This window comes from Elephantulus edwardii, unplaced genomic scaffold (assembly GCF_000299155.1).
Source record: "Elephantulus edwardii isolate Elephantulus edwardi_28Jun2011 unplaced genomic scaffold, EleEdw1.0 scaffold00302, whole genome shotgun sequence".
Taxonomy (NCBI): Eukaryota; Metazoa; Chordata; class Mammalia; order Macroscelidea; family Macroscelididae; genus Elephantulus; species Elephantulus edwardii.
In genome coordinates, this window is record NW_006400052.1 from 74,678 (window position 1) to 97,562 (window position 22,885).

At 48.4% G+C, this 22,885-nt stretch overlaps 2 protein-coding genes across 5 annotated transcripts; both read right to left on the bottom strand.

Annotated features, from left to right (window-relative positions):
• Positions 1-566: 566 nt before the first annotated feature.
• Positions 567-8,746, bottom strand: DYRK1B (dual-specificity tyrosine-(Y)-phosphorylation regulated kinase 1B). 4 transcript variants are annotated; one of them, XM_006900884.1, is made up of 12 exons: positions 8,570-8,746; positions 6,512-6,675; positions 5,549-5,668; positions 5,261-5,449; positions 4,740-4,887; positions 3,610-3,896; positions 2,849-2,995; positions 2,616-2,756; positions 2,283-2,318; positions 2,003-2,198; positions 1,403-1,509; positions 567-1,303 (listed from the first exon to the last, which is right to left on the bottom strand). In XM_006900884.1, exons 2-12 carry the CDS (start codon positions 6,572-6,574, stop codon positions 932-934), a joined length of 1,806 nt encoding a protein of 601 aa, XP_006900946.1. In that variant the 5' UTR covers positions 6,575-6,675; positions 8,570-8,746; the 3' UTR covers positions 567-931. The 4 variants fall into 4 exon arrangements, with proteins under 4 accessions (XP_006900946.1, XP_006900947.1, XP_006900945.1 ...); XM_006900885.1 differs by lacking the exon at positions 2,283-2,318; XM_006900883.1 differs by having other exon boundaries at positions 2,003-2,318.
• A 353-nt stretch (positions 8,747-9,099) lies between these two features.
• Positions 9,100-19,157, bottom strand: FBL (fibrillarin). The gene is made up of 9 exons (XM_006900886.1): positions 19,148-19,157; positions 13,542-13,745; positions 13,336-13,437; positions 13,156-13,250; positions 12,128-12,298; positions 11,497-11,629; positions 10,584-10,696; positions 9,219-9,364; positions 9,100-9,124 (listed from the first exon to the last, which is right to left on the bottom strand). Exons 1-9 carry the CDS (start codon positions 19,155-19,157, stop codon positions 9,100-9,102), a joined length of 999 nt encoding a protein of 332 aa, XP_006900948.1.
• Between the last annotated feature and the right edge of the window lie 3,728 nt (positions 19,158-22,885).

The following is a 22,885-nucleotide window of genomic DNA, read 5'->3' on the forward strand; positions in this document are numbered from 1 at the left end:
GTAGGATGAAAAACACATTGCTACACAGAACTCCATTTCTGAAGAAGCAATGTGGGGGAGCCCTGTATCCTTAGCACCAGAGAACTCTTGATTCTCCAGTCGAGATAGTTTTTCATGTTGCCATGGAGACTTACTTACAAGGATCACTTACTTGGGACCTCTGGGCTTTATACAAGGGGCTCTCAAAACACTTTGTGCCACTATGGTGGGATAGACCATGTCTGGAGGATGCTGCACCCTGTCTACCTATTGCCTTAAGACAACTTGCTGGGCAGAGCACACCACCTGGGCTGATGGGTCACTCCTGTGAAAACAGGAAGCCCAGCTTTTCAGGGTAGAAGCTGATGTTTCTTGACACAGGTATTATAAGCTCACTCCCTCCAGGGTCTGCCTGTCCAGCTAGGATGTATGGGATTCTGTAGCTCTGATTTCCTGCTGCCCCATGCCCAAGCTAGGAATATGGACAGCACCAGGGCTCATAAAGCACCCCCTCCCAAGAAACACCATTCCCATCATGCCTCTGCTTTAGAGGAGGTACAGAGGTCCTGCAAAAGCTCAGGCAGGCATGTGAGAAAGCTCTTTACTGGGGGTACAGCAAGGAGGAGCAAGGCCATCTCCCCCTACCGGCCCCCACCCCTCCTAGGGTCCTGGGTGAGGAGCATCTCCCCTCATCCCCACAGACCACCACTGTCTTTGGTACAATAAATAGAAAACAAGGGGGGAAGGGGCCAAGGGTCCAGTCCTTAGTGGGGAGGGTTCTGCCAAACCCCTCTCCTCGACCCCCTTGCCCCAGGCCCCAATCAGTGCAGGCCTCACCCACCCCAGCTGGGTAGCAGCAATTCCAGTCGAGGGGAGAGATGAGGACGGGAGCCTAGGGCCCCCAGATGGGGGAAGGGTATGGCTTCAGGGGGGCCCCAGGGAGGGGGCAGGGTCATGAGCTGGCTGCCGTGCTCTGGGGAACACCACGGAGGCCTAGACGAGGCCCCAGAGCAGCAGGGTCATCAGGTGGTGGAAGGGGTGGACGACCTCCTGTCATCCGAGTCCGGAGGGCTGAGGCAGCTGGGTGCTGGGGGGCAGGTGCTGGGTGAGGCGGGGAGCAGTCCGGAGGGCCACTGACCAGGCTCACGTCCATCAACTCTGGGGGTGGTGGCGAGGTTGGTGACAGGGGGCGGGGAAGGCATCGAGGTTGAGGGGGTAGCTGGGCCCCGGTTCCCAGCAGCGACGAGGTGGAGGCAGGGGCTTGGTGTGACTTGTGGGGCACATCACCCCCGGCCCAGGGACGCAGTGGCTGGGAGGGTGGGACCTGAAGGAGTAAAAGGCAGTAAGTACATGATGGAGACCCAGCTCCCAAAGACTCAGGCTGCCCCCATCAGCCACCTCTAAAGCCTGAAGGCTCCAGTACCTGGGGGCTGTTCATCTCACAGTCGGTGATTGGGGGCCCAGCACCCACACAGTATCGATTGCTGTAGCGGTAGGCCCGGTTGTCATTCGAAGAGCCACTGGACCCTCCTAGAAGCATAGCAAAGGAGAGTAAGAAGCCAAAGAGGGGAGGTAGTTGACAGTTGGTTATTACCAGCTAAGTTTTGTTCCTGGTCCAGACTCAGGTATGAAAGGGTCAGATGACAGTTTTGGGGTCCTGTTATAGGAGTCTGAACTATGGTGGCACAGTGCATTATGTGCTGTGCTAACAATGTCAGCACTTTGAATCCACCAGGTGCTCTGTGGGAGAGAGACAGGCTATCACCTTATGTAAAGTGTTATAGCTCAGAAACCTACTAGAAGTTCACTATGCTTGGAACCAAATGGACAGTAATGGGTATGGGGTTTGGTTTGAGCCTAAACTGAGTTTCAGAGATCAGGCTGGTCAGGGATCTACTGTTTGGACCCATGCTGTAGTTGAAGATGCTCTGGGTAGATGCCCCAGGCCATGGTTCCCATGTTACACCCAAACAGAACTGCTCTCCCATTCCCGTTCTCTCCCACTGGGGCACTGGGCACCCACCAGAGCTGGAGATGGAGCTGGCGGTGCTGGAGGAGGGGCAGGTGTCGAGGGGCGCAGGCGAGGTGGAGGCACTGCTGCCTGCCGGGCCCGTGTTGGTGGCCTCGTCGGCCGTTCGGCGGAAGAAGCCGTGCTGCAGGGCCCCCAGTGGACTGATGCGGGCGGCCGGCTCATATTCCAGCATGCGCAGCACCAGGTCCTGGAAGCGGAGGTAGTCGGCGGGGCTGTGGCCCGGCTCCCCCGCCCGCCGGCCCCCGGGCCCGCCCGTCTGCACGCCCAGCACCTCCTGCAGCCGCCGTGTCCCAGGGCCCTGGTAATCCTGGCAGGGAGGGGGTGGGAGGGGGGGCAAGAGAGTGGTCGTCAGTGGGCAGGAGGGGCAGGGAAACACACAGGGGGAAACAGAGGCACAGGAGGCAAAGAGGAGAGAGAAAAGCTAAGAAGAGGTGTGGGATGGGGAGGAGAGGTGGGTGGGTAGGGGAGGAAGGAAAGCACAGACAAAGGGGAAAGGAAGGAAGGGAAAGACAATGGGGAGGGAAAGTTGGGGAGAGAGGGAGCCCCAAGTGTGAGAGAGTGAGGGGCCACCCAGGGTGGGAGGGGCGCAGGGTAGAGCCCGCACCTTCCTGAGTTCCTTTGTCCTTCGTAGGGTCCAACCACCCCCAGGCAGTCGCTCAAAGTACTTTCGAGCCTTGGGTGCCTGGTCCAACATGGGGGCTGGTGGGATGCCTAACACCTCCACAATGCGGTTCATCTGGTCCACCTGCAAGGAGACAGACAGACAAGTGGTCAGGGTCATCTGGCCAGCTAGATTCCCAATTTTGTCCCCAGCACACCCTCTTGCCAGGGGCCCACCTCATTGGAGCCACTAAAAAGGGGCTCCCCAGTGTGCATCTCCACAAGGATACAGCCCAAGGACCACATATCGATTGCCAGGTCATAAGGGGTGCCAAGGAGCACCTCAGGTGAGCGGTAGAAACGGCTCTGGATGTACTGGTAGATCTGGAGGGAATAGAGAAGGGAGAACAGTTGTAAAACACTCCAGCTTTCCTTGCTGGTCCCACTGACATCCTCAAAACTAGCAAAACCCGACTAAGGACAAAGCACTTGCCCTCCAAACCAGCTTCTATTCTAACACCAATGTTATCAGTGTCATCTTTTCAGGAGCCATGCACCCAGCTTCACCGGCCCTCTGAGTCTAATCTGATCTTGACCTTCAACCCTAGTGCTGCTCAAGGCCCCCACCACCACTCGATCACTAATCAGACAGGCAGTCTTCCAAGCCCTTCCTGACCCTTTTAAACCTTTGTTGTCATTATCTTTAAGGACCTGCTCACATTAAGCTGCAAACCGGAAATCATACCCCTCCGCCATCCACATGCCCAGCTTTAAGTAAAACGGTATCTGGTGCCTGCGCCCCACTCCTCCAGCCTTCAACCTTCACCACTGGTCCCTTCCCTCGGGGCTCCATAATCCTGGGCAGTATGTGCAGAAAGCTCCATTCACAGCATGAACCATCAGGTACCAACCTAACTGGCAGGAGAACATGCCTCTCCCCCTCTTGACCACACCCACCCGTCCAGCCCCTTCCACTTGGTCTCTGCCCTCTCTCGCACCCGCTGGCCGAGCTGGCAGGAGCTGCCGAAGTCCACGATCTTAATGGCACTGCGCTTGGGGTTGCACAGCAGGATGTTCTCGGGCTTGAGGTCGCAGTGAATGATGCTGAGCTCTGGCGTGGCCAAAAAGAGCAGTGCTGTGCAGAGCTGCTGTGCCAGCTTCCGGGTCAGGTTTAGGGAGACTCCTCGGAAGTGCGTGTTGCGCAAGAGGTCATACAGGTTGTAGGAGAGCAGCTCGAACACCAGGCACAGGTGGTTCCGGAACATGAAATGCCGCTTCAGGTGCACTGCGAGGAGGAAAGGATAAGCTCAGAGGAGCTGGCGGGGAGTGGCCCAGTGAGCATTAGGGGAAGGGGTGGAAGCACACCTCTGCCTCTGCTTCTAGCGTTCCTTCCCTTTTCAAGTCTGTCCAGTGTTGCAATCAAGACAAAAAGAAAGTCTCTGTAAGGCCTTCAACGCCAGGCCACACTCTATCATTTACGTTTATAACACTGTTTTAGTCTCCACTGTACTTATCTGTGTGGCAAGGGATACTGCTTTTCTATTTATTGCTAGGATGTAATCTTTAAGATAACAGTTTTTTAATACACTTGCTTTTTTCCAAAATCAAAAGGGAGCGAGGAAAAGGACAGGCTCTGCCCCATGGAGTATAAACCACCATCAAAAGTGGTGCCCTATGTGCCCTTTTCATTTAAATAGGGAGACAGTAATTGTCCCTCCCTTCTTAATTCATGCAGAATGATTACAAAAGTCTGGCCCTTAGCACTCAATGAACTTTGGTCATCATTATCATCATGTAAAACTCACTGCTGGTGAGTTGATTTTGATGGATAGACACCCTATGTTACAGAGCAGCACTGCCCCTCTCTATCTCTAAGGCGGTACATCTTTATGGGAGCAGACTGACTCAATTTTCTTCTATGGAGCAGATGGTAGGCGTGAACCAACTTTGAGATCAGTAGCCAAACATCTGAACCACTACATTACCAGGGATCCTTTCCATATGAAGTGGACAGAAAAGTCTCATAAAAGCAACAGCTGATAGCAGCAGCAGCAGCACAGATCAACTCCTGCCTGACAATACCAGATTCTTCCAGAACTGGGGCCAGACCATCTCTAGCCATGCCCACCTATGTAGTACTTCATCTCTGTGTCATGCTGATTCATCAGTTCCAGCAGCCGTAACTCAATTTGGGCCTGGTTCAGGAAGGCCTTCTTGTTCTTGATGATCTTGATGGCCACCAGCTCCTGGGTCTGATGGTCATAGGCTTTCACTACCTGCAAGGGCAGGACATGTCACTAGATGGGGAAAGGCCAGGGAATGGGCAGAGCCAGGCAGGTCTCCCCCTCCAACCAAGAGGACCCATCAGTAATGGTAAAATAGTAATCCACATTTCAGTGTCACTATATGGTAAAGAGTATAAACACTAGTATATACAATTAACATGAAATTAGACAACTCTTATGTAGCAAGTCCTATCATTTGCACCATTTCACAGAAAAGGAAACTGAAGCACAGGAAAACAAAATGATTGGACTTGGGTGAGTGGTCCCACCAGATATGAACCCACTGAACCCCTGGGTATATGGGTCAGTATCGATGGGTACCCATATACCTCATTCCCCATGGTAGGGGAACAGTGTCCCATACCTGACCAAATGAGCCCTTGCCAATTAGCGAGTCAATCTCATAGCGCTCCAGCCACCGCTCGCCACTACGCACGATGTAGTCATGGTTGTCATCATCGTAACCATGGTTCAGGACCTTCTTCTCCTTCTTGGTGCTCGAGTCCTGGGGTGGTGCCTGTTGGGCTCGTCGCTTCTTCTTCGCATAGTATACCTGTCAGGCATAGAGACCAGGAAATGAGGGCAATGAGAAACGTGTACCACTGGCCAAGGACTCTCAGGCACCCACTCAGGACTCCCCATCTCCACCCACCTCGTTGATGTGCTTGTAGGTCTTGATGAGGTCCACAGAGAGTTTGCGAAGAGGGGCTGAGGTTGCGTCCCGGAAGGCCAGGGGCAACCTCCGAGGCAGAAGCCGCACATCAGGCAATACCTGCAGGTTGAGGTGCCAGGTGGATACTGAGAATAGTAAAGATCTTTCACTTCTGACCTCAAGGGGGAGAATGAGTGGTTGGTTCATCATTACTTCCATTTTATTTGGTCCTTATCACAGATAGAGACTTGCTCTCTATTCAGTGGCTTCAACAGGGCCTGACACACAGTAGTAGTGTGAACAAATTTTTATTTATTTGACCCTTCACCTAATAAATTTACTGTTGAGTTAAAAGAAACAGATCAAGCAGAAAACCTAGCTTCTCTCTTCCAAGCCTTCAGTCTGAGGCTCCATTAGGTTACCCTACTTCTTGACCCTACCCTCTCATTTTTGCTTTTCCTTCATTCTATGGGATTTTCTTAACCGCAGACCATCCCCTAACTTTCACCTCAAGGATCTGGACTCTGGATCTTGAACCCTGGGCCTTTTACTCTACCCTGCTCATGCTTTGCATTCTAGAACTTCAGCTGCCTCTACCCTTGAAACTATACCCTCCAAACTCCTGTTTCAACCCTCCTCCCACCTACTCCCTCCACATCTTTCACTGAGAACTTTTTGTTCCTAGGAATTATTTTTCTTTACTATGTGCCAGGCATAGTTCATAGCAATGCATAGGCATTTTATTGAGTTGTCTGATCACCTCAACAATCTTGTATAATCATTATGGCTCCCATCTTACAGATGAGAAAAATGAAGCACAGAAAACCAAAGTCTTCTTATTCTGACTCTGGGAATGCCTTTTCTATCATCTTCTAGTTCTAATAAAGTGTTTCACACTCCCAGAAGACTGCTAAGCAAAGCATCCCTTGATCCCAGGCAGTGAGGAGCCAGCAAAACTCCTACCTGTGAATGCTCCTGAGGCCCCGGGAAGCCAGAGAAGGGACCATGGCCTGGTGGGACGGCCATGGTGGGCTCAGAGGGCCGCAGGGGAGCGAGGCCTGGAGCGGGAGCCCGGCCGGGGGGCGCCTTCTCGCATCCTGCACCTCGGCTGCCACCGCCGCTGAGACCTGAGGGCAGTCAGAGAACAAAAGCATGTGAGGGACAATGCCAGGCAGGAAGGAAGTGAACATAAGAGAGGGAGGAGGAAAGGGATTCAAGAGCAGCAGGTGGCAAAGAAGTGAAGGGACAGGAAGGAGCAGCAGACAGGTGAGAGGGGTGCAAAATAGTTCCTAAATAAATGCCCATCACATAATGAACAAGTGGGGAATAAAGACAGACACAACAAAGGGAACGAGGGGGAGCAACAAGTGTGGGGGAAAGGGTCATGACATGGAAGAGAACAAAAAGAGATCCGTAACTGAGATGAGGAAAAGAAATACGAATAGATGAGGTATGAAGAGCATTCTTTCCACTTTTATTGGGTTATCCTTGGGGCTCCTGCACAAGCACCTACCCTCCTGAAGTCTTCAATGAGCATCAGGATCACATCCTTTTACTACAGCAAGGTTCTGTTACTACAGAACCTTGTTTGCCAAGCTACACCAGCATCCTCTGAGAGGCACCAAATTATGGTTGTCCTTTGCAGGCCCTCCTCCCAATCCACATCAAGGGACCTCCTCATTATACTCAGGTTATCTGAGGCCTTCTATGTGTCAAAAGACCTGACCCAATAGCAGCCTCACTTGGATACACCCTTTCTATGAAACTTTATGCCAAGACCTCTTCCCTACTGGGGCCCTCACACATCAGGAAGCACCCCTTCAGCTAGTCACCCTACAACCTATCTCAGTTCCTTCTACCCGCACATTACTGCAAAGTTCCCTTCCAATAATGACCCACTTGCTTGAAGGCAGCAAGAGGGGGGAGGAGGGTGGTGTCTCTTCTAGAGGTATATAATGAGCTCCCCAAGAATGAGCCTTCCGTCTACCTCGTGGTCCCACCAGAGTGTCCTTTCCTTCTACTAGGGTCATTCCAGAGCGGTGCACACTCTTAGGAGGCCCCCCCAAATATAAGACCTCCAGGTAGTCCAGGATGTCCAACACACCACAGTCCCTCTCTCCTCGGGGTCTAACCATGTCAGATCACTTTCCCTCTTCACAACCCCTCCTCGCTTGAAGGTTCCCTCCCTGAAGGTCTTCCTTCCCAAACAACTTCTCTCCCAGGGCTCTCCAAGTCACCCAGCCCCCAACCCCTACCCAGGTCAGGGCTGGCACGGGGCCCGCGGGGGGCTGGAGCGCGGTGGGGCCCCCAGTGGGGCGGGCGGACGGCCAGCATGGCGGCGGTGGCGGCAGAGAGGAGGTGGCCTCCTGTCCCTGGCCCAGGCAGCCCGACAGGGCCCGCGCTGGGGAGGGCAAGAGGGACAGGCAGCTCGGTGGGTGACAACAGCAGCCGCCCCGACAGGGGCGGAGAAAGGAAGGGAGAGGGTCAGCTCAGGGCACGTGGGGGAAGGGAAAGCAGGTGGACGGAGGTGGGGGGGGTTGCGAATTAACCCTCGCCCTGCCGGCCCCACCCCCGTGGCCACCCGCCCCTGGGGGACCCTGGCGTTCCGCCCCCCCACCCAAGAGGTCCGCCCCGGCCTGCAAAGAGCAGGCAGGCCGGGCAGGACTGAGTTTGGCAGTCCGCACCCTACCATGGCAACAACCACACCATTGGTCACCACTACCAGGAGCCTAGCCAATCACAGCCCAGGGCAGCTGTTGCTAGGCGACCACGATGCGGCCGGCGGAGCGGAGCCTAAACAAAGGGCGGGAGCGGGGGCCCGGGAGCGGGGCCCCCCTACCCCTTCCTAGCTTCCCTCCCAAGGCGGCTCCCCGTTTGGCCCCTTTCAGGAATCGGACTATGAATAGCCAGGGACAGGCTGCAGCTGCCCAACTCCCCCTCAGGTCCTCAGTCTCAGGGACGCAGGCAGGGCGGGTCCACCCCCCCCCCATTAGCAAGTACCACCAAGCCCACCACTGTTACCTGTGGGCGCAGGTGAGGGGATTTCAAGTTGCTCGGGAGGCCCGAGCTCAGACCTGCCCACTGGCTGAAGGTATCCGATGGACACGGCGAGCCAGGGCCCCGATTACCCAGTAATGCAACCAGCAAAATGGCGACCACAACAAACCGGCCCCCCTGCCCTGGACTCCGCCCCCATCCACCCCCCTCACGTGACCCAGAACAGCACTCCGCGCCTGCGCACAATGGGCACTACACGCCAACATGCGCAGTAACCTACCAACCCCACCTAAATGCTGAATTCCGGATAAAGGTGGTAGGTACACCAGGGCTTCCGACGAGAGGCACTGGAAATGGAGCATTTGCGCCCCCCCCCCCCCCTCCGTGCATTCACAAGGGCGCATGTGCCAGGCTGTCAACACAGGCAGCCACTGAGCAACCAGCAGCAGACTAAAGTCATGGGTGAGTCTTTTAATAGTATAAAAAAAATACAACAAAACACCAAAAACACGTGTAGTAGCAACACAACCTCACAGTCCAGACACTTCTGGGCTTTAGCTCTTCACTTTGGGCGGTGGCCTGTGAAAGAAAGAGGAGATGGGAGTCACAGCCTGCCTCAAACAAGAATGGACCCACACATGTGGGTGTAAGATCTTGGTATATTATTACTCACCTGTACACACCCACCACCACAGCGTGGTCTCTTTCATATGGCTCTAGGGTCAACTGTTCCTGGGGCTTCATGTTCTCCTGTTGCATCTTCTTCACTTCAGAAGCAAACACTGCCTCAGCAGAGGCTGTGGAGTCAATGCAGTTAGCCTATGGGAGAGAATTTGAAATCTGCAGCATTATTTGGTGTGCTTCCCTTTTTTTGTTCTCTTTAATAAAATCACAAGTATTTGTTTGCATTGGAAACTCAAGCCAAACACAACTAATGAATCAACTAGCCAAAAATCTCTAGTCTCCAGTTTCCTCCTCTATTGCAGCGAAAGACCACTGCCCTTGAACCCCTATGCAGTGGAATTCTTTGAAACACACAAGGTTCCCAAGGGTCAAAGTCAAGGGCTTCAAGTTTCTGAAGTACGGAAATGAGAATATTTTCACAAAAGAATTTCATAGTGGTATTGTCTGACAAGAGCTGCTTTGCTAGATGAAAGGTTTCACTGCTCTGACAGTTCAAATCCACCAACAGATTCTGGAGAGAAAGATGGTCAATTGCACCTTATATGATTTACAGCCTCCAAAAACCTGCTGGAGGTCAGCTATGAGTTGGCTCCTACTTGACAGCAATATGACTGACATAAATAAAACTTTATTTACCTAAAAGCCAGTTTTAAATTGTATACCACATAATATCCTTACTCCTTTAAAATAAGGGTAATAATTCAGCTGAGACCACCACCACAAATGTAGGAAAAGGCTAACAAAAGGATATATACAAGAGTTATCTTTATTTCAAAAATGCCTGAAAAACTGCATGTACATTTTGGTTCATCTAGTGTTTATATACCACACACTTTATATATGGACCAAGCATTTTATATTTATGGATACTGTTATCCTTAAACTAACCTTTAAAAAAAGATTGCAATTAGGGTTCTAGTGTATAAACGAAGAAGCTAAAGCACACAGAGAAGTAACTTGCTCAAAGTCACACAACATGCCAGGATTCAAACTTTGGTGGTTAGACTCAATGATCACACACTTTTGATGATTATAACTCTTAAGATACAATTTTTTAAGTTTTCAGACTTTTAAAAAAAATTGGGGGGGAGGGTTGGGAGGGGAGAAATGTGCAACAATGAATGAATGGAAATCCAAAGTCTCTGTAAATTTCCACTGAAATTAATAATAATAATTGGTACTATTTCATTAGGTGCAGGAGACCAGGTAGTGGGGGAATGGGATAGGAATGAAAGTGGGAGGGGGAGGGGAGTGACGGAGCACCTCTACCCAGTTTTGATTAGCTGCTTCTCAGACAAAAGACACTTATTGGGAACATAATAGCACCCTTCTGAGACTCCCACAAGTTCCTCACCTTAATAGAAATCACAAAATGCCCTCCATTACGAAGGAAGGTGTGAGCATTCAGGGCCACAATCCGGGTTTGATCAGGCTGGGCCACGTCTGCAAAGATCACATCTACCATTGCTAAGGAGAGAGGAATGGCAATAAAAGTTAGCTGCCCTCCATAAAAGGAACACAGTCAGACCTGGACCTGGCTCTCTAGATGGTCTGAGGGGAAAACAGGTCATAAAAAAGGTGAAGGTGTATGCTCCCAGGCAACAATGCATGCAACACCATCACCGAAAACAAGCTACAGGGCCAGGGCACAGGAAGAGTGCATGGGGGGGGGGGGAACCCCCACACAGAATAGCTAGTGAAATGTTTTCAAACCTACGTAATTAAAAAAAAAAACACACCACCACCCCAAAACAAAGAAAATCAAAACCCAACAACCAAAAAACCAGCATCACTCCAAAACTTTAAAACAGGTAAGATGAAATAAAAAAAAAAAAAAATAAAAAAAAAACCAGAAAAGGTAGTTTAATGAACAATTGACTCAAAAGTCAGAAACCAAACTGTTCTTAGGTATTACCTCTTCTGAGTCATTAATATTCACCAGGGGCCTCTTTGGGCCAGGTCTTTGCTGTTCCTACTTATGGTTTGGGAACTCACCAGATAAATCTCCTGTGAGAACTCAAACACACAAGCTAGGAGCAGTATGAAAAAACATCACATTTCTGGGGGGGGAAGCAGGAGTTATATAGGGAGTCAAGGAGGGGGAGCTCACACAGGAGACACCAGACAGTGAAACCTGGGTGCCCCTTCCACAATCTCCTCTAGCTGCCCTAAGAGTTCTCATCCTCTTCCGTGACATCCTATCAGGACTCAGAAAATTTGACTCTTGGTCTAGCCTACCCCACCTGGGCTACTTCCAAAACCCTCACCAATAAGCATGCGGTATTTGTGTGGGTGCCGAGCATCCTCGATGACAGGGATTATGTTGGTCCTTTTCTTGGCCAGGTTAATGAGGTCCCGGCCAGAGCGATGGGAGAATTCAACGGCATAGACCAGACCATCCTAGAACAAATGAAATCATAACAATGATAGCAGCTCTCGGGTACATAAGACCTGCAGACTGCATGCAGTATTCCTTCAAATCATCAAGATCAAACCCCATTATCACATGACTAGTGTCATCATTTCTGTTTTACACGTAAGTAAACGGAGGTTAGAGGCATGAAGTTAATGAGCAATTCATGCAATTAAGTGTTCAAACATGAGATTACACAGCCTGTAACCGTATGAATGCACAGGAGTCACAAGATAGGAGACCTTGAAATGACACCCTCAACAGACACAGAAAAACAGGCCAATGACATCAGAATTCTAGGCCGAGAAACTAGAAGACCATATTTGGATGGCTTGAGTTTTTAAAAGGCCCAAATGATCCAGGCTGCTACTTATACAGTTCCTAACTCTGATCACCCTGATGACAGTGTAGGGTAGCAGCCATACCTACTTCCACAGTGGCAACACGCAAGCAGCCTTTCCCTCTGTCCACCTGCCATTACTCACCTGGCCTACAATGTCAGACACATGGGAGACAGTGGTGCCTGAGGCGGCTCCAAGGTAGAGCACCTTGGCACCAGGTTTGATGTGGATTTGGTCAACACCACCCAGGATCGCTGCCGCCAGCTTGGAGCGGAAGGGGTTCCAGGCGCGATACTCAATTTTGTCATCTCCCTCCTAGACCAGGAGAGATTGGAATGGAAGTCAGAACTGGGCTCTTCTCCAAGACCCAACTCCCATTCCTCTAGAGGCAAAGGAATGAGTGTTCAATCAGTGGATATGTAAAATGTGGGTGCGTGGCAGTGACCTTAGCAGACACAGTTGTGGAGTTTAATGACTCACAGAAAGAGAGAGAGACAGAGGCAGAGAGAAACACAATGGGACAATGGGGAGACCACAATGTGTGAATAAACAGAAATGCACAAGATCCTAGCAGGCAGTGGGAAGGCTTGTAAAACCAGTCACCAAATGTTTACTGTACTGTAAGCCATTCCTGGATCTAGACACTGAAGATGAACTCCTAAACACTACCAAAGATCCCTGTCCTCAAGGAGTTATGTATAACAAGGAACTAAGAAAACATATGACACATGTTTTAAAAACGATGACTGGTATTAAAAAGTTAAAGTAACGAAGTGGAGGAAACAGGGCTGAGGGAAACAAGAAAGGGTGGTCAAGGATGAGGGGAGCAGGACATGGCTGAACCAACCCTGAAGGGGGTGAACAGCCCTTTAGGCAATCTAGGGGAGGATATACTGGGGAAAAGGGAAGTGGGTGGCCTGACTGAGATGTGAGAATGATGAGAAGATGCCAGCCTCACAGAGTGTGGACAGACACCTCCAGAGGCCACACTTTCGGTTCAGGACTCTGACCTGGTGGCAGAGGGGCATTATAGAAGGCACATGAGGATGGGAAAGTGCACTAGGAAGACTATTTCTTGGCTGTTGAGTGCAAGACACAACATGGCTATGGGCAAGTGGTACGTGCACAGGGAGACAAGACTGCTGAGGCGTGGACAGGGGCCTAGGGCTCACCGAAATGGAAACTCTCTTCTCGCCATAAACGGATTCTCCAGGGACCAGATTCTTGGTAACCAGGGCATCTTCCTTTCCTCGGCAAATGAAAACACCTGGATGTCGGAATCAAGATAGGAGTAAATACTGGTGCTCCACCCACTCCACCCACACCTCAGATGGTTCTTACCGCTCACTCACCTTCATGTCGGTGCGGTTCCACCATCACATTCTTACCCCCTGGATTTCCTCTTTTTCCTCCTCTGCCACGACCCCGGGCACCAGACTGAAAGCTTCCTCCACCTATGAGGGACAGACACTTTAAGAGAGAGGTCTTAAATATGTTCTCTCCCAGCTCTTTCTGTGGTACCTGTGGACAGTCTCCATCACCTGCCATTCTTACTTACCACCTCGTCCTCCTCCTCGACCTCTGCCCCGGAAGCCACCGCCACCACTGCCTCCTCCTCGACCTCGACCTCGGCCCCCACCGAAGCCTCCTCGGCCACCACGACCGCCACGGTCACCACCAAAGCCGCCACGGTCACCACCAAAGCCACCTCGGTCACCAAATCCTCCTCGGCCTCTGAAACCGCCCCCTCGGGGACTAAAACCTGTGTTAAAAAAAACAAACAGAAAACAGTAAGGGTCATCAATGAAGCCTGAATACTATGAATTTCAACGCGTAGCCATTCCTATCAGGAGAGAAACGTGTATGTATGTGCATCTGTGTCCAGAAAATGCCAAAGCAAAAGAGAAAATGTGGATCAACACAAATGTTTCCTGGCAGAACACATAAACAAAATGGGGAAGATGCACAATTGGTCATGAAAATGATCCACAGCTAACCACACAGTAGCACAAACCTTAGGACCACATTGAGAAAAGAATAAATCCCAGAAAACCACATCCAAAACATCACCACCAACAGTGGAAATGAATGTAAACTTGTTGCTCTCAAGTCAATTCCAACCTCTTGTAAGGTGCCATCGAGTCAAAGCAACCCTATAGGACAGAGTAGAACTGCCCCACAGGGTTTCCAAGGCTGTCAATCTCCACAGAAGTAAACTATCATCATCTTTCTGAAGAGTGGCTGGTGGATTGCAATAACTGACCTTGCAGTTAGCAGCTAAACACTTAGCCACTGCCCCATCAAGGTTCCTAAAACGAAAGCCGTTGACTAAAACGAAGTTCACAAACTTAAATGAAATTATGCTATGATGTGTTGGCATCTGTATGTAAACATTTGATAAACCAAATAAGACCAAAATAAAAATCCCTTCAAACAGGCAAGAAACTGAACAACACAAAATTTATGATAGTGGTTATTGAGAGGGAGATCTTAAGGGGTTAGGAGATGGAAAGAGAACACAAGGTCTGGACCACCCAGGTGTCATCAACTATGGCCTAGGGACATGTCAGAGGAGGGCTGTGTTCATTGGCTTTCCAATGGTTAGGGGTTCTTTTTAAGAGCAGATCACCAGGTCTCCACTCTTTGGTTGACGGCTAACTGCACTAACCATTTCCACCGCCTTGATTTTAATTTAAAAAAATAAATAAATAAAAGCAAATCCACCACCAATATGTTGATTGTGATTCAAAGCAACCCTTCAGCAGGAGCTCTGGTGGTTAGTGGTTGAGAAACTGCACTGCGAACCCAATAGTACATTAGCATCCACCTATCCCGTTCTGTGTGATTTAATGTGTGAAAACATACTGGAGGGTCAGTTATGATGGTAGGAAACGACAACAGATATTGCCATCCTTCTTTTGCTGAGAAGATGGTGGTTTCAAACTGTCCACCTTTGAGTTTGTTGCCCAATACTTAATCTACCATGTTACCAGGAGTCCTTAACCCTTGTTAACACCCAATTTATGGTGACATTCCATCGAGTTTTCAAGACTGTAAAATCACTTGTACAGACTGCTTTATCAGCTCTCATGCAGAGGCTGACAGGTTTAAAATGTGAATCTCTCAGTTGGTAACTTCACTCATACTCCACTACACCATGAAGGTTTCTAGACCACTGCTGAAATTGTTGGTTGCCTGAGAGAATAGTTGTGAATGTGCATGCACTGTGACAGCAAGGTCCCCAAAGTCTTGCAAACTCCTGTGTGCCCTTCCAGTCATGATCCTTTGTCTTAAGAAAAGCCTAACCCCAAACAGAAAGAGTTCCTGGTGAAGTCTTTCCTTAATTAGCTCATAAGGGAGTTAGGGCCTGCCAAGAAGAGTGAAAAGTTGATGGACTTCAAAAATACTATCAGGACATGGCATGAGTTATAAAGCAATCGTGTGAAAATGACTGCTCATTAAACACAATCTCAGCTGATCCAGTTCAATAAAAAGGATGCTAAACTCCCATCAACAAATGAATGGATAGAGAAGCTCTGGTGTATAGTCACACAATGGAATACTATGCAGCATTGAAAAATAAGGAACTCATGCAATATTATGCAAAATGGATGACTCTGGAGGACATTATGCTGAGTGAAGTATCTCAGTCACAAAAGGACAAATATTGCATAGGGTCACTATTGTAAAATGGGACTGACATCAGGGTTGAGGGAAGACAGAAAAGGCGGGGAGGAAGATGTATATTGCATTGAAACAGATGAGGGAGAGAACTGTTTAAAAGGGACATTTGAATGGGTATTCTTGTCATTACAGAAGTCCAGAGTGAAGGCTGCATAGTGGAGGGGACTTGGGGGGAGGGATTGCATAACAATGAAAGAGTTTTTCAAGAAGAGTAAATTGGGGGGAAGGGAGTGGGTAAGGAGAAAAGTGCAACAATGAATAACCGGAAACCCTAAGTCTCTGTAAACTTCCATTAAAATGAATTTTTAAAAACCCCCACTAATAAATAAAAAAAGGGGTGCTAAACTTTTTGTAAAGGTACATCATATACACCCTAGAAATGCTTTATGCCGCTTAATGCCTTTACAGATGAAAAAGTAAAATCTGTCATCACTCTTCTTAATATCTACAAAGTAGTTTAGTCTTTCAAAATTTAAAATTAAGCAAGAGCCACCAATTTTTTAAATCTTCTACGCCCTCTACAATCTATTTTTCACATAGCAGCCAGTGACTAGAGGTTTTTAACACTGCCAAATGTGACTGCCTCTCTGAGCCACTCAAAACCCTCCTCCGATTACTTTTAAATTTTTATATTGGTTTGCTTACAAAGTTCATTTATCTTGTGTTTCACACTATCCTTCATTCAACACTGTTTCATACAATCATTCCCAATCATTATGTTTTTAAAACTACCCACCACTGAACTGTGCCCACCATTACCATGTCTTTCCAGATCCCTGCAGGATCCTTCTCATTTCCTTTAACCACCCCCTCCAAATACCAAATTCTTTGACCCCATGATTTCTCCCCTGCCCATCCTCGCCCCTCAGTTTCCACTCTCATCCCCTAGGATCCTCATACATGTTTTCCTAGTTGCTCAATTATTTTTTAAAATTTTTTTAGTTTAATAATTTTAATGAACATTTACAGAGATTTTGGATTTCCATTCATTCACTGCTGCACTTCTCTCCTGCCCAGCACCCCCACCCCCTTGCCCAATTCTTACCCCATTCAAAATGAAATTAAAAATCCTTCTCAGAGTTTGTTTACACATCCCTGTCATCAGTGGTTCTCACTCTGAGCTAATTCTTGAAACCACCCAATCCAGTACCAATAACCTAGAGATTCTAAATCAACTGGTCAGGGGACTTTTTAAAGTGGAAAACTCTGGGCATGCTGTTAAGGGCCAGTCTTTGGAAAAAGACATCATGCTTGATGGCAGAAAATCAGCTAAATAGAAGACCCTCAACAAGATGAATTGGCAAAGCGTCTGTAATAATGGGCTCAAGATTCACAGAAATTGCTTATCGGGTTGCTCTAACAAGTCATATTTGATTCAACTAAAAACAGTGGTGCCCAAAGTGAGAACCATGGTCTTGGGGATCTGGCCTTCAATAACTTCTCTGAAGTTATATGAAGCTCCCTTCTCAGAACCTTTACCTCCCTCTAAGCCTTTTACCCGTGTTGCTCGGCTGCCTTCCTGCTACAGCCAGCCTGCCTGACTTCACATCAGAGTGTAGGGTCTGATTAAACAGGACTTCCTCACAAGGGTCCTCCTGACCATATGTTATCCAACTGTATTTCTTTATAGCAATTACCACATACATCACTTTAAATATGTTACCATCAGCCTCCCCGACTAGAAATGAGCTCTGAAGTAATTCTTGTGGTCACTGAGCACCCACGGCACCCCCTACAAAGTGTGGCCTCCACAGATACTGCATGAATTTCCTGTCAGTTGGCAACTCCTCATGTAGAACATAGTCTGCTCACTCAGAATGCTGGGATCCGGTGAGCCAGGCAGACCTGTCCCTCCTCTTAAAAAGCTCATGTGTCCCATACAGAGAGCCATAGGCCATGTCATTCAACTACCCTAGCCAGTAACTCTTAAAATTCTGTGAGGACACAGGGCCTAATCCACTGAGCTATAACAGCATTATTCAAACACAGGAGGGTGAGTCCTCTGTCTCCCTACTCAATCAGAAAAGACACCTGTCCTTGAGACTCTCAACCAGGCCAGACAGATCACAAACCAGACATGAGAGCTTGCACACGAAGAGGTAGGTGGGGCATAGGTGTAAACTTTTAGTCTCACAGACTCAAAACCTGAGCCCTCTTCAGAAAATGCACTGAAAGCCCCCCCCCCCCCCACTTCACAGGAGGAGAAGGGAAAGCAAGTTCTCACACACGTCTGGAAGTATTTTTTGTTTAAAGGTGGGGTCCCTCAGACTCGCTGTTTCAAATCAGCTCTCCACTGCCTTTAGTTCAGCATACAGTGCTCTTCTATCCTTCCAGTTCCACAGATCAAAACCCTTGACTAGCCCTGCCTGGGCTCAAAGTTTACCTTCAAAATATACGTGTAAATCAAGACTCCCCTATTGCTCACACTGGGGTCCCAAAGTCAGGGCTCTCTCCATAGTTAAAGGCCAAGATGGGTTATCAAAATGTGAAAAAACCGGCATGAATAAAACCAGCCATAGGAATGCTATCATATTCCCCTGAAGAACAATAACCACTGAAACCAATATGCCAACACTACGCAAGCAACTGTTAAGCACTGGTTTTATTTTACAAGATCTCCCTTAATACAATCTGGGCGCCATTTTACTGATGAGAAAACCGAGGCTGGAGATTATAGCTAATTGCCCAAGGTCACAGCGGGGGATTAATAGATCAAGAAGCCTGTCTGCTGTCAGAAGCGGGGTTTTCGCCATTCCCTCACGAGAAGCCAGGGCGGACTTAACCAAACTCACTGGCATTCAAATGAATTAAACCATTCATTCCCGGTGCCTAGTTACTGTTCCTCACCCCTCTCGCTTGTCTTGGATTTGCACAGTTTCTTGTTACCAAAGAGCTGGGAATCACTAGAGGTAGAAAGTGAGTTCGACCCGGCTACCAACGGTCATCTTGGCCAGGGAGTCTATCCGCTGCAGACCTTTCCCAAGAAGCCGGATTAGGGACTAACGGCAGTATGGCAAAAAACATAGGGCCTGTCACACCTAGCTTCTGGACCCAAGATTAGAGATTCCCATCCTGACTCAAGACAGACCCGGAAAATCACATCTAGAGGGTTGAGACCTCAGATATCTAGATCCAGACCCGGCGCCACAGCTCTACATCCCAGACGTTTTAAAGAGGAAAATCCCAGCTCAGGTCCTGCAATCTCAGGCCTGAGACCCTTGAATAAAAACAGTGACCCTCAAGTCTCAAATTCCACATCGTTAACCCACAACACCCCTTCTTTCCCCACCCCCACCGCACCCCCCAGCACTCAGGATCGATCCCAAAGCGGACACAGGATCCCTATCCCACAAAAATCCAGGACTTGCAGGCTTAGAAGCCTAACGCCTAGGCCAAGTCCTCGCCCGCTGGATTCCGGACTAGCATCCCAATTCCAGCCCAGTTCCACTCCCTGAACCCAACTCCGACGCTGTCCCGAACCTGGCTTCATGGTGAGCGCTGATCAGTTCAGCTCCAAAATCCGCGGCGAACAGACTACACGCGCCTAAGGTTTTATGCACGTGGAAAGAAGGGCAGGCGCGTAAAAACGCAGCGCATGACACAAGAACGTCGCCCCGCCCCTCCGGGTCTCAGCTGTTTCCGGCTCCGGCGCCCACAGGGGGTGGGGGTTGTCCCAGACTTCTCGCGAGAGGATCACTCTCCTATCAAGCCTTAGCGTGAGCTCTGTAGCGCCCAAACTAGCTTCCTTCTTTAGAGTCGTGCTGTCTACTGTACTCTCTACCACTCCTCACTATTCTTAGAAAACTCCCTAAAATTCGTAGCGACACCCAAAAAGCATTACCTGAGCAATCTTAAGAACAAAGACTCTCTACTCCCATCCATTTAGTTGTTACGTGCCTTCGAGTCGCCTACGACTCATAGCGACCTAAACAACAACCCTAAACCCTGCTCTATCCTGTGCCAATTTTACTGTCTCTGACACACCCATCCCCATTACCCCATCACTGAATCAATCCATCTCATATTCCTCCACCCTCCCAAAGATGACATCCCTCTACAAGGACTGATCCCGCCTTGCAACATGGCCACAATAGGTCAGACGAAGCTTCAGAATTCTTGCCCCAAGGAGCAGCCTGATTTTACCTTCTCTAGGATTAAGCTGTTTTTCATTGTTTTTGTTCAAACAGTCTTCTAGGTCGGATAGCCCTGCGGTGTCCACTTGCCTTACAAAGGTAACTTGTGGTCCGTTTGAAGCTGAACACTGTGACACTATAATGTGTCAAATGCGATAACGGTTATACATGTTTGGTGGCGCTCCCCGGTTGAAAAAAGCTTGGATGCAGGAGTGGCATCCACTTCCATAAATAGCTCGCCTTCGGAAACCCTATGAACCTGGAGAAAGGATGAAAGTCACACACGGAAGTGTCGAGCACTTTCTTTTATAGGGTCGCTATGAGTCGCCTACAACTTGACAGCACTTAACAACAGGATTACCCTGATGGCAAAATTCTATCATCTATCTCCAGCTTCATTTCTGTCACCAAGTCCATGCTTTCCAACTACTCATTCTTCTTCTCTATTCCGAACTTTTGCATTCCAGTCACCCATCACTATTAATGAGAAGAATGGGAATCCCAGACCACTTGATTGTGCTAATGCGAAACCTATACATGGACTAGGAGGCAGTCGTCCGCCCAGAGCAAGGAAACATTGTGTGGTTCAAAATTGGGAAGGGTATACACCAAGGCTGTATCCTGTCTCCATACCTTTTCAATCTTTATGCAGAACAGGTTATCCGGGACTCTGGGCTCTATGAGAAGAAATGTGGCATCAGGATAGGAAAAGAATCATCAACAATCTGCGTTATGCAGATGACACAACCTTGCTTGCTGAAACTGAAGAGGACCTGAAGCACTTGCTGTGTAAGGTCAGGGACTGCAGTCTTCAGTATGGATTAAGACTCAATATCAAGAAAACAAAGATTCTCACCACTGAGCCAATTGATAGTGTCATAATGGATGGTGAAGAAATTGAGATTGTTCACCGTTTTGGTTTGCTTGTATCCACAGTCAACACTCTTGGCACCAGAAGCCAGGAAATTAAAAAACGTATTGCAATGGGAAAGTCTGCAGTTAGAGACCTCTCTAAAGTGCTGAAGTGCAAAGATGTCAGTTTGGAGACTAAGGTGCACCTGATACATGTCATGGTCTTTGCAATCACTTGCTATGCATTGGAGAGCTGGACAATGACTAGGGAGGATAGAAGGAGAATTGATGCCTTTGAGCTGTGGTGTTGGAGAAGAGCATTGAGTATACCATGGACTGCTAGGAAAACAAACAGGTTTGTCCTGGAGAGGGTGAAGCCGGGCTGCTCCTTGGAGGCAAGGATTCTGAAGCTTCATCTGACATACTTTGGACATGTTGCAAGGAGGGACCAGTCCTTGGAGAGGGATGTCATACTTGGGAAGGTGAGCGACAGCGCAGGAGAGGAAGACCCTCGATGAGATGGATTGATTCAGTCACTTGGGTAATGGCGGCAGGTGTGTCAGAGATAGTGAGATTGACACAAGATAGGGCAAAGTTTAGGGCTGTTGTACTTAGGGTGGCTATGAGTGGCAGGCGACTCAATGGCACATAACAACAACAGCAACAACAAGGATTAACCTGTTCATTTTCTTAGCAGTCCATGGTATATTCAATACTCTTCTCCAGCACCACAGCTGAAAGGCATCAATTCTCCTTCTGTCATAGGAGGAAGAATATAGCAGTTGTCCAACACCCAGGCCTGATCACTTGCTGAAAAACCTGATAACATCTAAGTCGGCCATATCAAAGACCAGAACAGACAATGGATTCGGATAAGGTTCTGAGCCTGATTAAAATATCCCAAACACAACTTAATTAACACCCCAAATTCTGATAAATACCATCCTCCTTAGTTCTCCCTAGGACTCATAAGAAGGACACCCCCGAAAAATGCAACAATGAATGAATGGAAATACAAAATCTCTGTAAAAGTTCATTAAAATTAATAAAATAAAATTTTAAAAAGGCCCCCCCCCCCCGAGTTGCCCAGATGCCATTTTGACTCTGTATGCTGTGCTGTATGGCCGGGTCACTTCGTGTCCCTCTCAGACCACAGAATAAAGGCCTGTTTGTTTCTTGAAACCAGTTTCATTCTTTTTCTCTCTCACTCTTGACACTATTTTTCCATCTAACAATCATCCCTAGGCATTGTCCAGCTTTCTGATGCATAGCAAGCAATTGAAAGACTATGGCCTGGCAACAATGAATGAATGGAATTCCAAAATCTCTGTAGATGTTCATTGAAATGAAAAATAAATAAATAAAAATATTGAAAAAAAAGAAAGACTATGGCCTGGATCAGGTACACCTTAGTCTCCAGACTGATATCGTTGCTCTTCAGTACTTTGGCGAGGTCTCTGACATCATACTTTCCCAATGTAATTAATCTTTTAATTCCCTGGCTGCTGGTACCAAGAGTGCTGACTTGAAAAATATTGTGATCCTTGCTATTAGGACTGCAGAGCCCTTTCCTTCCTCTCCCCAAATGGCTACTGAAAATAATCCAATCATAGGAAGCAGCAGCTGTGCCATTTCTGTCAAGGATGGGAAACTGCTCTACCTCCTTTTCCAGAAATAGTTATCTGAGACCCCAGCCCTCTTCCCTATCTTGCAAAAAACATCAGTGAGCATCCCCTTCCCCAAGTTCCCTGTAAGAGAATATAAAACCCCTCTCTCACTTTTAGTGGGGGCTGGTTTTTCTGCTTGAGAGCTAGACTGGCAGTGTCTCCTCAATCAACTGTCTTTCTTGGCCTAAACTGGGTTCAATCCTTCCTCAGCAACCTTACACTTGTATCCTAAGGGAGCTCTGGTGGTGTAAGAAAGTTGCACTGCTATTTCAAAGGATATTTGCCAGTTCTAATCCATTAGCAACACCTTTAGAGAAAGATGGACAATTCCTCTTGTGAGTCAGTTCTGACTTGAAAGCACACTATTCTCTCTCTCTCTCTCTCTCTCTCTCTCTCTCTCTCTCTCTCTCAGCAGTAAAGGTGATTATTTTTTTTTCTTTTACGTTTTGTAGGCACAAAGAGGGTTCTATGCTGTATAAACAATGAGCAGAATCTAAGACTCACCCCCGCTCCTGGAGTTCATCTTAGAGGTTAGAGAAGTTGGACAGACATTAAACAAGTTATTT